We start from the raw sequence: 17,192 nt of genomic DNA, 5'->3' as shown, positions 1-17,192 counted from the left end.
CCCCAAAACTCAAAATTGCGCTCTAGCGCCCCCTAGGAAAAAAAAAAACTAGACTGCCTATATCTCCCACTAGGAAGATCGGAGAGACATGAAACAAAAACCTCTGTGTAGGTCTGACTTAGACCTAGATTTCATAATGGTACATCCCCGGGCAAAAATCAACAGGAAGTTGGCAATTCCCCCTTCAAGACAAAAATGTACTAAAAACAGTCACTTTTGCCTCTTTGAGCTGTAATTTGACCCCCTTAACATGCTTCAAAACTCACCAAACTGAACACACACATCAGGACTGGCAAAAATTGCGATCTAATAAAAAAACCTAACTCCAAATCTCAAAATTGCGCTCTACCGCAATTTTGGAATAAAACGCAGAAAAAACTGCTCCTCTGAAGAAAAAAATGACACAACTGCCTGTAACTCCCACTGGGAAGGTCGGAGAGACATGAAACAAAAACCTCTATGTAGGTCTCACTTAGACCTACATTTCATTCATTGACATCCTTCAGCAAAAATCCACAGGAAGTTTGCAATTCCCCCTTCAAAACATTTTTAAAAAAAAAAAACGGTCACCTTTCTTCAAACATTATCTCCTCTGAACAAAAGTATTGGGACACTTAGGACTACAACTTGACAAAAGTATTGGGACACTTCGGACTGAAACTGGACAAAAGTATTGGGACACTTAGGACTAGCACCTGCCAAATATGCGGGCCCGACCAACGCTGCTTGCAGCTTTAATTTTACTTGTTTTGGAAAGTCTTGACAAGCCACATTTTCTTGTTCTATTGGCAGATAATTTTGATTAGTTCAAATAAAATATTTGTCCTTGTTTTTGAACACTAACTTTTTGCAGTGCAGTTTTGGGACATTTTATTTCTTCATATGGGTCAACAAGTCCACAATGATTAAAAAAAGCAGTGAAACGGGTGTCATTTTAGCTATTATTGGTCTCGAATAGGAAATACCTTATTTACCTAGCAGCAATGACGGACAATAAAATTCATGAACCTCCAATCCTAATGTATGACCTTAACATGTTTGCTTTTTCAGTTTTGGGACTGTTAGAATAATTATGTGTAGGTTATCACACAACTCTTATGTTTAAAGGCCGTTGCTATAGTTATTATCAATTGTGCTGAAGTTGTACTTTTCTATCTGTGGAAAGCGAGTCATCTGGTATCAGTGTTTGTGTCCAGAACCGGCCTGCTGACTGCCAAGGCCGAACATCGAGTACCGTGACGCAGACAAAGCAGAGACAGGGCGATATCACGAGTGTCAGCATATTTGCATTTCTGAATAATCATATATTGTGTCTAACTGGGGCTGCTGAAATTACCCGCCCTTCCTTCAGCAGCAGCCTCAGTGATGTAACCAGGGACCTCCCAAATAAATACAGGCGCACGTGGGCTGGACTTTAGAGCGTAGGTTCTTTCTGTAACTAGAGTACAGCCCAAAACGTCTCCCCTAAATGAACAAAATGTAACTCTGTCTCTGCATGATTCCTTGCTTCTTGTCTGTTTAATAGATGTCATCTGTGTTTGAGCCTGACAGGGACATGTTTTATTTCTTCTATGTATCGACAAGTTCACAATTATTTAAAAAAAAGCAGTGAAACGGTTGTCATTAGGGACCGCAATGTCCCTTTGGGACAGAGGACCCTACTGTATTTTGTTTGTTTTATTATTATTATTCCGCCGCCTCTTTGAGCTGTAATTTGACCCCCTTAACATGCTTCAAAACTCACCATATTTGACACACACATCAGGACTGGCAAAAATAGCGATCTAATAAAAAAAAAAACAACCCAAAACTCTAAATTGCTCTCTAGCGCCCCCTAAGAAAAAACATACACAAAACTGCTTGTAACTTCCGGTATGAATGTCGTAGAGACATGAAACAAAAACCTCTATGTTGGTCTGACTTAGACCTAGATTTCATACATTGACATCCTTCAGCAAAAAATTAATATGTTTGCTTTTTCAGTTTTGGGACGTTTTAAAGTTTTTCATATGGGTCAACAAGTCCATATTGATTAAAAAAAAGCAGTGAAACGGATGTCGTTTTAGCTATTATTGGTCTTGAATGGAAAATATTTAGACAGCAGTAATGACGGACAATAAAATTCACGAACCTCCAATCCTAATGTATGAACTTAATATGTTTGCTTTTTAAGTTTTGGGACATATTTTATTTCTTCATATGAGTCAACAAGTCCACAATGATAATAAAAAGCAGTGAAACTGTTGTCGTTTTAGCACAAATAGAGCATTATTGTAAAACGTGTCCTTGTATGTCGAACAGATGATTTAGCTACGGTGGTCCAAATTGTTCACACGACCACTGTATTTTCATTAGACATGCTAATTAGACATTTTCATGTCTAAATATATTTTTACTTCTATAATTGACAGTGAAATACATAAATATATTGTCTTTACCGTCAAACTTTGAGGTCGAGGTTACTAGCTAATTGCTAGTATTGTGGCTAACTAGCATTAGCCACAATCGGTTATTTTCAGCACTTTCGCTACGTTACGCGCTCGCTTTCCAGTTATTTTTTTATTCTATTTAGCATTTTACGTTCTTATTTTTCGCCACCATTTATTGTCATTTGAGGATCGGATAAAATACATTGCAGTCCAGCGGTAGAACCATTTTTGGTAAAGCCAAACATTGAATTTGACACCCGAAACTATCCTCAATCATTTCTGTTCCGCACTTTCCCCAACATGATAACGCGTTAGCATGCCGGCGTTAATATTAATAGCTAAATGGCGCCAGCTATTACTAAGTGTGTATGTGGGTGAGAGTGATGTGTGTGAGCAGATGTTTCATGTCTTATCTTCGCGTTTACACACCATTCTCCTCCTGGCACGGCCATGACCACATGAACACAAACAAGAGCTTTCTTGTCCTGGTTCGTGCAAGGGTGACGTCACCATAAACAATAGTCATCTTCATTGATTAAAGATTTAAGAAAAAAAAAACACATTTCAGATGTATGTCGATCAAAAGTAGAAACATACGAATCAACGTAAATTTTTACATTGTTTTGATTAGATTTAATGTATGAATAAAAGTAGCAGTGGCCATCGTCATGTATGTCAGTGCCACACCGTAACCAGCAGATGGTGCTATTTCTTTCTTTGTCTTCCTAGCCATTTAAAAAAATATATATATCCTGCCTAGCAACAAGTAGTCACTTATGTCTCGCTATTTATAACATGGCAAATATAAATTGGATTTGGTTTGAATTAAAAAAACATTCAAATTATTTATGATAACATTTATATCAATTACAAAAATATATACAAATTTAAAAAATATATCAATAACGAGACTTTATAGCGCATACTTGCCAACCCTCCCGAATTTTCCGGGAGACTCCCAAAATTCAGCGCATCACCCGAAAACCTCCCGGGACAAATATTCTCCCGAAAATCTCCCGATTTTCAGCCGGGTCCATGCGGACCTGAGTGAGGACAGCCTTTTTTCACCTGGAGGACAACAGGGTGACAAGAACTAACTCATCCAGACTAGAGATAAATTGTATTATTATGTTTATCTTACCTAAAAATAAATATATTTATTAATACATTTAAAAAAAAACAACTAAATAAATTGTTACTATATTTTGCTAAAAACATCAAAATTAACTGTATTTTTATTTGTATTTTTTCTGACTCCTTATTACATCCAGCCATAGAATTATACATTAAAATAAACATATTTGAAATAATTAATTTTAAATGATCATAATAATTCATTTAAAATGACCATATTTAATTATTAAAATAATTGCTTGTTTATCAACAACTTTAGCATTTTATTCATTACATTTTGAAGCTCTCAGAAGCCAAGTTATGTTATATTCATGTCATATTTATGCAAGTTTGAAGTATCAATTATCTAAACACAGTTTTGTTTGCATATTTTCAGGATGTAGATAATATATATATATATGCATATATATATATATATATATATATATATATATATATATATATATATATATATATATATATATGTGTATGTATATATATATATATATATATATATATATATATATATATATATATATATATATATATATATATATATATATATATATATATATGTATCAAATACTTGACTTGGTGGATTCTAGCTGTCAATATACTCCGACCCTTTTAACCACGCCCCCAACCACACCTCGCCCCACCCCTGACCGCGCCCCCCACCCCCCACCTCCCTAAATCGGAGGTCTCAAGGTTGGCAAGTATGTTATAGCGACACTTTCCAGAGCACTGATAAAATACCATAGGAATTTTAATGATAGTAAAAGTGCCTGTTTGTTTTTTTTTGCAGCATGTTTTCTGCAGCAAGTCCTTAAATGCCATTTACTTGAAAATATATTGAGTAAAATGTAAAAGAAAATTGTGTAACTTAGTGTATTTCAACCTTTTTTGAGCCAAGGCACATTTTTTGGGGTTGAAAAAATCCGGAGGCACACCACCAGCAGAAATCATTAAAAAACAAAACTCAGTTGACAGTAAAAAGTTGTTGTCGCAATTGTTGGATATGAATCTAACCATAACAAGCATGCATCACTATAGCTCTTGTCTCAAAGTAGGTGTACTGTCACCACCTCTCACATCACGCCCTGACTTATTTTGACTTTTTTGCTGTTTTCCTGTGTGTAGTGTTTTAGTTCTTGTCTTATTTTGGTGGTTTTTTCTCTTTTTTTGGTATTTTACTGTCTTCCTTTGAGCGATATTTACCGCATCTACTTTGTTTTAGCAATCAAGAATATTTCAGCTGATTGTCATGTCATGTTCGGATGTACATTGTGGACGCCGTCTTTGCTCCACAGTAAGTCTTTGCTGTCGTCCAGCATTCTGTTTTTGTTTACTTTGTAGCCAGTTCAGTTTTAGTTTCGTTCTGCATTGCCTTCCCTAAGCTTCAATGCCTTTTCTTAGGACATACTTGCCAACCCTCCCGGATTTTCCGGGAGACTCCCGAAATTCAGCGCCTCTCCCAAAAACCTTCCGGGACAAATTTTCTCCCGAAATTCAGGCGGAGCTGGAGGCCACGCCCCCTCCAGTTCCATGCGGACCTGAGTGATGTGTTGACAGCCTGTTCACACGTCCACTTTCTCACAATATAAACAGCTAATGATGGAGGGCGAGTTCTTGGTTTCTTATGTGGGTTTATTGTTAGGCAGTTTCATTAACGTCCTCCCAGCGCGGTAACAACACACAACAACAGCAGTCATGTTTTTGTCTACCGTAAAGCAGTTTGTCTGCCGTAAACAGCAATGTTGTGACACTCTTAAACAGGACAATACTGCCATCTACTGTACATGCATATGTGACCCACCCATAATGTGTCACATTTTTGTGTTGATTTATTTATTTTATTTTGTGGTTTGAATTCGTTTTTGGAGCTGTCATTACACATTTATCAGTATTCACATTGGTCAGTAGGGGGCAGTAGGGCGTTTCTTCCCAATTGAATGCTATCACCTGCAGACCGGAAGTGTCTTGTCATTCTGATGAGCACGACCAGTCTGTGAACAATTGAAACGTCCTGTGTGCTTTTTCCTCCTGTATAACAGGTTAGTTTTGGTGAATCAACTCACTGAATAATATCCATGTGATCTTTATAAGTTTAAGTACACATTCTGATGGTGGAGCCTAACTCTAAAGTGTTTGTGAGTTGTAGTTTGTATTTGTGAATGAATCCAGTGCACAGCTGCAGTAATCAATACAAAAAGGCGACGTGAGTGCGCAATGTTTATATAGGAACTACTGATCCTAACTCAGACTCCCAAATTAGAGCTCCCGTTTTCTTATTGATTTTATAATGTATATTTGTATAATGTGTGTGTTCTGAAATAGTGACAGAGAATAGAACAAGGATGGACAATTCAACCCTTAACTATATATATATATGTAATAAAATATATATATAGCTAGAATTCACTGAAAGTCAAGTATTTCCTATATATATATCTTAACCACGCCCCCCGCCTCCCGAAATCGGAGGTCTCAAGGTTGGCAAGTATGTCTTAGGAGCACTCACCTTCTGTTTATTTTTGTTTTAAGCATTAGATACCTTTTTACCTGCACACTGCCTCCCGCTGTTTCCGACATCTACAAAGCTATTAGCTACCGGCTGCCGCCTACTGATATGGAAGAGTATTACACGGTTACTCTGCCGAGCTCCAGACAGCACCGACACTCAACAACAACACATCATTTGCAGATAATCTCCCACGGCACACCAGTGAGAAAAACACTGGTCTAACTATAATCAATAAAAATATTATCAGAGCAACGGCTCAAACCTCAATGTTTGCTTAAAAAAATAGTATAAAACAATTGTGGGAGTGAAGAAAATAAAACATCTGATCTCTGACTAACCATTTAGCTCAATTGAGAATAAAGGTCATGGATTGGTTGATTGAGAATGCCTGTCTGCCAAACTTAAATTACAATAACCTTTCATAAATGCTTTTGTCTGAATAAAGAGAACACATTTATGGATGTATGCAAAAACTGCTTTATTTCCATGTTGAACATTTTCATACATCTGTCATGTAATAAATAGACAAAGAGAAGCAGGCTGATTGTTCAGTCCGCTTCCTATGCCGATTCTGCACTTTTACTCTCTCTCCACACCACAAAACAACTTTTTTTTCATAGAATTTACAATAAAAAACAAACAAAACAAAAGCTTGACACAAGCTAAAAAAATGTCCTGCTACAAGCTCACCGCTCGCAATCACACGGTTTACACAGCTCTCGGAGCTCTTGATGTGTGTAGCAAATCCCTGGGGAACAAAAATATATAGATTTATATAATATTCACAGTTAGCTTATGTACACACCTTAGAGAGAATTACAAAGCAAGACGGGAAATGAAGAGAAGACGTTTCTACAAGAAACAATCTTTCCAAAAGGTGGAGATGGAAACTTCCTGTACACAGTGGACCTTCTGTCTTTCCTCTTTTTCTTATTTTCCATAACTTTAAATAAAATCATTTCTTTTACAGATTCCCTGATGTTTTTTTGTTTTTTTTCCTCATATTCAGTCTTTTTCTAGAAAATAAATCTTGAAGTGTGACCCCATGATGTAAAAAAAAAAAAAAGCTTGCAGATCTTCTGTACAAGTATACAATATACACATCACTAGATAGAAAAAAAACAACTCCATTGTTAAAGCAACCAGATGAAAAGTAATGTCAAACGTGGTCTGCAGGGGGCGATAAAGCGGAAGTGCATTCATTATTATTTGTTTTTAAACACTGAGTAGTAATAATACAATATGAAGTCAGCTTACAAACACTTCATGCTTAAAATGTTTTTTTTAGATTTCAACATGATTGCTTGTGCACTGGAGCCTATAGGGGGCGCTGAATTGCACATTTTGGAACACTAATGGGACCAATACTCTTGAGAACACCATTATTGCATAAAATGCATCACTTCTTCACCAATACATGAAGTGATCGTTGTTGGATTTTTGTCTTTTTTTTTTGCAAAAGTTGTGAAATTTGGTGCGACAAATGTTTTAATCCTGATCCACATGAAGGGTGGTCATTCTACTTGATCCGTGGGATGTATTGTACCAGACAGAACCATTTACCACGTTCGTGTCTTTGTGAGCAGCTGAATATGTCGCGGAAGTGGCAGAGCTGCAATACTGCGCATTGTGGGAGACGTGGAAAGAAAACGAGGGGGAAAAAAAACCCAGACGTGTCGATTGAGCAGCACCATAAATCGTAAACAATCAACATGTGACGAGTGCAGGAAAAATTGGACTTAATTGAGCGTCCCCCGGCAGTTCTCGGCACCGCACAGGCAGGGGATCTTCTCGTCCTCGATGGGGAACTTGTAGTCGTACGTGATCTCCTCGCTCACGTTGATGGGCTGCCTCGAGTAGATTACGATCTTCTTCTGCGATTCCACCGTGATGACCTTGGCGTAACAGTTAGGCTGGAAAACGAGGTAAAAAAAACAAAAACTGTAAGTCTAAGGATGGTAGGAATGTGTTTCGTCGTCTTACGTTGCAGCTGTGGTTGATGAAGCGGGCGAAGTTGCCACACTTGGTGGCATCGATGATGGTGTCGTGGTCCACGCTGAACATGTAGCTGCTGCCGATGCCCTCCTCCTCGTAGCGTTTCTCACGCATGTCCGCAATCACCTGCAAACACAGCCAAGATGTATTCTTCCACTTCTCTATCGGACTGCACTGTCATCGTCGCGCGATTATTACATCAATCAATACAGTATTTACATCAGGGGTGCTCATTACGTCGATCGCGATCTACCGGTCGATCTCGGAGGGTGTGTCAGTCGATCACCAGCCAGGCATGAAAAAAATAGTCCTAAAAATGAGCGATCATAAATCTTCACTATGACGTCACTTTCGTCACTTGATTGACATTCACGGCACCCGAGGGTCTTCTGAGATGACGCTGGCTGCTGCCAGCTCATTAAAATTACCGACTGGAAGGCGAGAAACACTTTGTTTCAACAGACTCTGGCGCCGTACCTGTCGTCAAAACTCCAAAGACCGACTGCACAGTTGCACAGTTGCGCTACCAAAATAAGAGTCTCAGAAAGCTGGCGTGCACAAGCTAGCAAGCTACGGAGTTTGCCGACAATGTATTTCTTGTAAAGTGTATACAAAGGAGTACGGAAGCTGGACAAATAAGATGCCAAAAACCAACCACTTTCATGTGGTATTGGACAGAAAGGAGGACTTTTTTTTCTCCTCCATTCGAAAATGCGGACGTTATCATCACTACTGTCTGATTCCAATCAATGCAAGTCATCACAATCAGGTAATACACCAACTTATATTCTTGTCTTCATGAAAGAAAGGAATCTATATGTGTTAAACATGCTTGCATTATCTTTAAACACCTTTAACTTGTTAACAATATTAACTATATGTGTTAAACATGCTTGTATTATCTTTAACCACCTTTAAGTTGTTAACAATATTAACTATATGTGTTAAACATGCTTGTATTATCTTTAACCACCTTTAAGTTGTTAACAATATTAACTATATGTGTTAAACATGCTTGTATTATCTTTAACCACCTTTAAGTTGTTAACAATATTAACTATTTGTGTTAAACATGCTTGTTTTATCTTTAACCACCTTTAAGTTGTTAACAATATTAACTATTTTTGTTAAACATGCTTGTATTATTTTTAACCACCTTTAACTTGTTAACAATATTAACTATATGTGTTAAACATGCTTGCATTATCTTTAAACACCTTTAACTTGTTAACAATACTAACTATATGTATTAAACATACTTGTATTATCATTAAACACCTTTAATGTATTAACAATATTAACTATATGTGTTAAACATGCTTGCATTATCATTACACACCTTTAACTTGTTAACAAAAACATATATTTCATAAATAAGTAAATATAAATTATATATATGAATGAGGTAGATCCCCACGACTTGATCAATTGAAAAGTAGCTCGCCTGCAGAAAAAGTGTGAGCACCCCTGATTTACGGCATTGATCCGCATACAAAACAGTATTTCTGCCTAGAGAAAAAATCTGAAAAAGATATTTGAGAGTTAAGAAATGTATACATTAAGGGTGTAACGGTACACAAAAATTTCGGTTCGGTACGTACCTCGGTTTAGAGGTCACAGTTCGGTTCATTTTCAGTATAGTAAGAAAACAACAAAATATACATTTTTTGGTTATTTATTTACCAAATTTGTAAACAATGGCTTTATCCTTTTAACATTGGGAACACTATAATAATTCTGCCCAAAAATAGAAATAGCTGTGAGCCAATAGTGAGCCACCACTAGGCTGATCAGTGCAACAGCAGGCAGTCATGAATGCTAAGCATAACAATAACATATATATACACACAGGGTCCATTGCCAGGGTTAATGTGGTCAACATATATACAATACAAACTAAATAAGATAAGGCTCAGAATGGTTTCTTAACAAAACCTTTCTACATATAAAGTGCTTTTTTTGATTGATTGATTGAGACTTTTATTAGTAGATTGCACAGTACAGCCCCGGGGGTAGATGAGATCCGCCCGGAGTTCCTTAAGGCTCTGGATGCTGTGGGGCTGTCTTGGTTGACAAGACTCTGCAGCATCGCGTGGACATCGGGGGCGGTACCTCTGGATTGGCAGACCGGGGTGGTGGTTCCTCTCTTTAAGAAGGGGAACCGGAGGGTGTGTTCTAACTATCGTGGGATCACACTTCTCAGCCTTCCCGGTAAGGTCTATTCAGGTGTACTGGAGAGGAGGCTACGCTGGATAGTCGAACCTCGGATTCAGGAGGAACAGTGTGGTTTTCGTCCTGGTCGTGAAACTGTGGACCAGCTCTATACTCTCGGCAGGGTCCTTGAGGGTGCATGGGAGTTTGCCCAACCAGTCTACATGTGTTTTGTGGACTTGGAGAAGGCATTCGACCGTGTCCCTCGGGAAGTCCTGTGGGGAGTGCTCAGAGAGTATGGGGTATCGGACTGTCTGATTGTGACAGTCCGCTCCCTGTATGATCAGTGTCAGAGCTTGGTCCGCATTGCCGGCAGTAAGTCGGACACGTTTCCAGTGAGGGTTGGACTCCGCCAAGGCTGCCCTTTGTCACCGATTCTGTTCATAACTTTTATGGACAAAATTTCTAGGCGCAGTCAAGGCGTTGAGGGGATCCGGTTTGGTGGCTGCAGGATTGGGTCTCTGCTTTTTGCGGATGATGTGGTCCTGATGGCTTCATCTGGCCAGGATCTTCAGCTCTCACTGGATCGGTTCGCAGCTGAGTGTGAAGCGACTGGGATGAGAATCAGCACCTCCAAGTCCGAGTCCATGGTTCTCGCCCGGAAAATGGTGGAGTGCCATCTCCGGGTTGGGAAGGAGATCTTGCCCCAAGTGGAGGAGTTCAAGTACCTCGGAGTCTTGTTCACGAGTGAGGGAAGAGTGGATCGTGAGATCGACAGGCGGATCGGTGCGGCGTCTTCAGTAATGCGGACGCTGTATCGATCCGTTGTGGTGAAGAAGGAGCTGAGCCGGAAGGCAAAGCTCTCAATTTACCGGTCGATCTACGTTCCCATCCTCACCTATGGTCATGAGCTTTGGGTTATGACCGAAAGGACAAGATCACGGGTACAAGCGGCCGAAATGAGTTTCCTCCGCCGGGTGGCGGGGCTCTCCCTTAGAGATAGGGTGAGAAGCTCTGCCATCCGGGAGGAGCTCAAAGTAAAGCCGCTGCTCCTCCACATCAAGAGGAGCCAGATGAGGTGGTTCGGGCATCTGGTCAGGATGCCACCCGAACGCCTCCCTAGGGAGGTGTTTAGGGCACGTCCGACCGGTAGGAGGCCGCGGGGAAGACCCAGGACACGTTGGGAAGACTATGTCTCCCGGCTGGCCTGGGAACGCCTCGGGGTCCCACAGGAAGAGCTGGACGAAGTGGCTGGGGAGAGGAAAGTCTGGGCTTCCCTGCTTAGGCTGCTGCCCCCGCGACCCGACCTCGGATAAGCGGAAGAAGATGGATGGATGGATCGATGCACAGTACAGTACATATTCCGTACAATTGACCACTAAATGGTAACACCCAAATAAGTTTTTCAACTTGTTTAAGTCGGGGTCCACGTTAATCAACATTAAACTGCCTCAAGTTGTTGCTCAGATTAAATAAAATGACAAAATGTTTCTTCTACATACAAAAAGTGCAACATTAAACAGTTTCAAGTCAACTCAGCCTCAGATTAACTTTTCTTTTTCCGCCCCAGCCTTTAACCCTGGTGACTTTCACTCAATCTTCATGTTTTTTGCCAGAAAAATCAGTTTATCCACATTGTCTGCAGAAAGAGCAGACCTGCTTGCAGTTACAATGGCACAGAGGTAGCAGGTATGGCGAGGTAGTGCCTGGCTAACTTGGCAGTAAGAGGATAAATGGGCTCATTGTTCTTCCACCATAAAAGTAGGTCAAAATCTAGTTTTTAATGCAATATGGTTTTAAATCTGCTGCTATAAAAACATTTGTTATTGCTTTAGCCCTGCCTGACTCGCCGAGGAGAAGCTGCTTGAATGCGGTGGGAGCTGTGTTTGTTCATCTTTCTCTTCGTTGAAGCGATGTTATCCATTGTTGTATCGCACCGCGAAGCCCAAATGTTCCCAAACGGGAGATCTTAACGAGGTAGGAGGGTCTTCCAGCTCTGGCTTTTGCATGTTGTAGTAGCCCGGTCGTTGCTAGAATGCCGTGTGTTGTGCCTCAGTGTGCATTGTTTACACAACGTGCGGTACGCTACTTAATATGTCCGTGTGGAAACTCGTTCAGTGCACCTCCGAACCGAACCGAACCCCCGTACCGAAACAGTTCAATACAAATACACGTACCGTTACACCCTTAAATAAATGACATACATTTTCACCTTCAACATGTGGATAATCTTTTGACTAAAATAAAACCAACGCTTGCAAGTTGTCACTAAACATGTATAGAAAAGAAAAGTGCGTCCTTATCGATCAATCAATCAATCAATCAAAGTTTATTTATATAACCCTTAATCATGAGTGTCTCAAAGGGCTGCACAAGCCACAACGACATCCTCGGCTCAGATCCCACATCAGGGCAAGGAAAAAACTCAAGCCTTACCTGTCGGATGTTTTGTCCCACGTATTCTATGACCATCTCGTCTGCGGCGATGGGCTCCAAAGCGAACAGACCCCAGTCGTGGATGTGCGACCTGCAGAATCGGATCTTCTTCTTACGGAACTGAAGGAACGAAAAGCAGGAGATTTGTCAGCATTTTCATTTAGTCTCTAAACAAAAACACAATGCTCACCTTCAGCTGGTTGAACTTCAGCAGGTCACTATCGCACGCGAAAGACGACAACAGGCGCCGCTGTTCGGACCGCCGCTCCGAGCCCGCCCTGGTGGAGACGTGCACTTGTGCGGGGATGCTCATACCCTGCACACAAACTGTCTGTGAAATATCTCTTCATTTATAAACACCGGTCATATTTCTCCACACTAAAGCCCACCTGTGTGTCCATGGGCGGCTCGTCCGACTGCAGCCGCGTGCTCTGAAGGTACTTGATCTTGTCCTTCTTGTCGATCTTGTAGTATCCCTCGCTTCTGGCGCAGCCCGTCATGTGATCCCTCATGCCGTCGTCTCGCCTCTTTTTCTTAATGCGGGGGATGTTGGTGGGTGCATGGAGGTCAAGGAAGGAACTACAGTACATGGACCTGACAACTGTTTCCCAAAGCCCCCAGTAGGGGGAAGTACTAATAGGTTGTATTCACTTCATCATGTCCGGGTCATTAAATATGTCTGTTGTCATAGAGTTCTGGGCGGCGTGTTGTCTTTTTCCAAGAAAAATGCACAATGCTTGCATTGTTTTAGGCCCGACCTGGGCAAATTAAGGCCCGGGGGCCACATGTGGCCCGTGAAGCTTTTCAATCTGGCCCGCCAGACATTCCCAAATAACTATTTTAGATCTTTAAGATGGAAACTGTAGCTGCCATTATGATGTGCAGGGAGGTTTTCAAATGACCGCAAATCTTGAACTATACAAAGTATTTCAATAAGAGATGTCCGATAATGGCTTTTTTGTCGATATCCTATATTCCGATATTGTCCAACTCTGAATTACAGATACCGATATAAACCGATACCGATATATACAGTCGTGGAATTAACACATTATTATGCCTAATTTTGTTGTGATGCCCCGCTGGATGCATTAAACAATGTAACAAGGTTTTCCAAAATAAATCAACTCAAGTTATGGTAAAAAATGCCAACATGGTACTGCCATATTTAGGGCCCGCATGGCCCATTGTATAAGGACTCCCAAAGGGAGTCCTTATGCAATGGGACATAAGGACCTATTGAATTTGTAAGGTTTTATTCTTTATTCTTCCGCCGCCACATTAAACTGTAATTTGACCCACTTAACATGCTTCAAAACTCACCATATTTGACCCACACATCAGGACCTGCGAAAATTGCCTTTTAAAAAAAAAACCGAACCACAAAACTCAAAATTGCGCTCTAGCGCCCCCTAGAAAAAAAAAACCTAGACTGCCTGTAACTCCCACTAGGAAGGTCGGAGAGACATGAAACAAAAACCTCTATGTAGGTCTGACTTAGACCTACATTTCATAATAGTACATTGTCGGGCTAAAATCAACAGGAAGTTGGCAATTCCCCCTTCAAGACAAAAAAGTACTAAAAACAGTAACTTTTGCCTCTTTGAGCTGTAATTTGACCCCCTTAACATGCTTCAAAACTCACCGAACTGAACACACACATCAGGACTGGCAAAAATTGCGATCTAATAAAAAAACCTAACCCCAAATCTCAAAATTGCGCTCTAATAAAACGCAGAAAAAACTGCTCCTCGGAAGAAAAAAATGACAAAACTGCCTGTAACTCCCACTGGGAAGGTCGGAGAGACATGAAACAAAAACCTCTATATAGGTCTCACTTAGACCTACATTTCATAAATTGACAACCCCCAGCAAAAATCAACAGGAAGTTTGCTATTCCCCCTTCAAAACAAAATTTTTGTAAAAACCGGTCACCTTCCTTCAAAAACTATCTCCTCTGAGCGCGTTTGTCGTTTCGGCTTCAAACTAACACAGGAGAGAGATTAAACCCTTGTGATTAAAAGGACAGAAGCGCGTTTTTTCTAACTGCTCCGGTTTTGATTTTATGAGCCTTCAAAGAACCGCTGCGCTGATGCTGCTGCGCTGCTGTTTTTTTAAGATGGCTGCTTAAAAGCAGGAAGCACCAACGTGCCCACACAATGCAGACAAGGTAGGTACACTAGACAAAAGTCTTGGGACACTTCAGACTAAAAGTAGACAAAAGTATTGGGACATTTAGGACTAGCACCTGCCAAATATGCGGGCCCGACCAATGCTGCTTGCAGCTTTAATTATTATTCAAGTCACAAAGTGCTTTTTTTTTTTTAACATGCCTCAAAACAGCAGCTTGGAATTTGGGACATGCTCTCCCTGAGAGAGCATGAGGAGGTTGAGGTGGGCGGGGTTGAGGTTGGGGGAAGGGGGGGTGTATATTGTAGCATCCCGGAAGAGTTAGTGCTGCAAGGAGTTCTGGGTATTCGTTCTGTTGTGTTTATGTTGTGTTACGGTGCGGATGTTCTCCCGAAATGTGTTTGTCATTCTTGTTTGGTGTGGGTTCACAGTGTGTATCTTTACTGATAACAGATACGTTGCTTATGGCTCATCTAAAAGACTAAAATGATAATTGAACCATTTCAAAATGGGCCTAACGTATTTTTCGGACTATAAGTCGCAGTTTTTTTTCATAGTTTGGCCAGGGGTGCGACTTATACTAAGGGGCGACTTATGTGTGAAATTATTAACACATTACTGTAAAAAACATCAAATAATATTATTTAGCTCATTCACGTAAGAGACTAGACGTATAAGATTTCATGGGATTTAGCGATTAGGAGTGACAGATTGTTTGGTAAACGTATAGCATGTTCTATATGTTATAGTTATTTGAATGACTCTTACCATAATATGTTACATTAACATACCAGGCACGTTCTCAGTTGGTTATTTATGCCTCATATAACGTACACTTATTCAGCCTGTTATTTTAAATTGCCTTTCAAATGTCTATTCTTGGTGTTGGGTTTTATCAAATACATTTCCCCAAAAAATGCAACTTATACTCCAGTGTGACTTATATATGTTTTTTTCCTTCTTTATTATGCGTTTTCTGCCAGTACGACTTATACTCCGGAGCGACTTATATATACGGTATAGATTCCATGGCATAGTTTGATTTTTCCCCTCATATCTGCTTCTAACGGTAAAATCTACATCCCCAGTAGCCATGTTGGTTTGGTGGCCCACCACTTTGTTTACTTCCGTTCAAAAGTCATGTGACGGAATACAACCTATTGATGTTATGTACAATGGGATAATCAAACAAGGTGAAAGGATATAAGGATGGTTGACCCAGAGTGTGTCGTTGAGCCAGTCGTTGCCGTTATCCTGCTGCAGCATCTTGTCGTACGTGACCTGCAGCAGCCGGACGTCCTCCTCGTCGATGCCGCCGTTCCAGATGTCGTACAAGATGGTCATCTCCTCGAAGTCGCTCCGCCGTGAGAAGTACGAGCGTGTCGGCGTGGTGACGGGCGACAGGCTGTCGAGCAACAGCTCCTCCCAGTTGCGCCGCGCCCTCCTGGCGGGCTTCATGGGCACGGGGAGGTCCTCCTCGTAGGAGTGGAAGCCGTCTTCGGCTTCAGGCAGCAGCGTCTGAGGTTCTCTCGTGCTGAAGTCCGGACTCGGGTCAAAGGGAGATTTGGAGGACATGTCCTGCATGGCGACGTCCACGGCCGCAGTGGGGATCTTTTTTCCTTTGGGTCGTCCGGGTTTACGCTTGGACGAGATGCTGTCGAACACGTCGGAATCCTCCCCTGTGAGGCTGGCAGGAGGCTCCGCCGATAGGCTGGCTGCATGCTCGGTACCTGTTGATAAGGCTTGGTTAGGTAAGAGGCTGATGGGCGGCTCCTTAAATTGAGGCCTATCGTCCAGGCTCTCAGAGGAGATCTTCCGATTAAAAGGAAGCGCAGAGGGGTCAGGGAAGACAGGGGTGAAAGTTAAGTCTTTACCAGGAGTGCGAGGGACTCCGGCGCTAAGGACAGGAGACTGTGCAGGGTAGGAAAAGGGACTGCCAGGAATGTGAGGGGAGCTGAGCATTAGGCTGCTCCCCGTCAGCGGGGCGTCACTACCTGGGGTGTTGGGCACCGTGTCCGTGCTCTGGGACTTGCCCAGACTCCTGGCCCGCTCCATCAGGTCCCTGCCCGGCGTCCGGGGAATGTCCTCGTCCGTGGGAAGTCGGGCCCGTTGAGAGAGGTCTGGCAGAGGAGCGGAGGGCGGGTGGAGGAGCGAGCGACCTTCTACTGTCGGGTGAGGCGGGAGAGGTAGGTGCATTAAAGAGGCGGAGGCGGACCTGGGTGCGGCTGTTTTGGAATGGAGTTGGGATGGGGCTAATCGGCCCGGCTGAATGGCAACCTCCTCAGGCTCTGCTTTACCTTTGGGTTTGCTCTCCTGGTCACTGTCAGGCAGGGCACCTGCTGGCGTGGAAGGCCGGAGCGTCTCCTCAGGTTCATACTTCACGGTTTCCTCTTTGACTAAAAACCAAACAGTTT

The 17,192-nt window shown here is 41.7% G+C and overlaps 1 protein-coding gene across 10 annotated transcripts in view; it reads right to left on the bottom strand.

Annotated features, from left to right (window-relative positions):
• Positions 1-6,530: 6,530 nt before the first annotated feature.
• The window catches only part of setd1ba (SET domain containing 1B, histone lysine methyltransferase a), a 45,924-nt gene continuing 35,262 nt past the window's right edge, over positions 6,531-17,192 (bottom strand). For 6 of the 10 annotated variants that reach the window (XM_061927035.2, XM_061927040.2, XM_061927036.2 and 3 more), the window contains 6 exons: positions 15,984-17,174; positions 13,038-13,204; positions 12,839-12,964; positions 12,649-12,768; positions 8,050-8,187; positions 6,531-7,979 (listed from right to left, as the gene is read on the bottom strand). In XM_061927035.2, coding sequence (XP_061783019.1) covers positions 7,806-7,979; positions 8,050-8,187; positions 12,649-12,768; positions 12,839-12,964; positions 13,038-13,204; positions 15,984-17,174 — 1,916 coding nt within the window. In that variant the 3' untranslated portion in view covers positions 6,531-7,805. The remainder of the gene's footprint in view (positions 7,980-8,049; positions 8,188-12,648; positions 12,769-12,838; positions 12,965-13,037; positions 13,205-15,983; positions 17,175-17,192) is intronic. The other 4 variants (XM_061927038.2, XM_061927039.2, XM_061927041.2 and 1 more) reach the window with 4 other exon arrangements.

The sequence above is a fragment of the Nerophis lumbriciformis genome, linkage group LG32 (genome assembly GCF_033978685.3).
Source record: "Nerophis lumbriciformis linkage group LG32, RoL_Nlum_v2.1, whole genome shotgun sequence".
Lineage (NCBI taxonomy): Eukaryota > Metazoa > Chordata > Actinopteri > Syngnathiformes > Syngnathidae > Nerophis > Nerophis lumbriciformis.
Note: the sequence above shows the minus strand (reverse complement) of the source record. Positions and strands in the feature narration are given on the sequence as shown.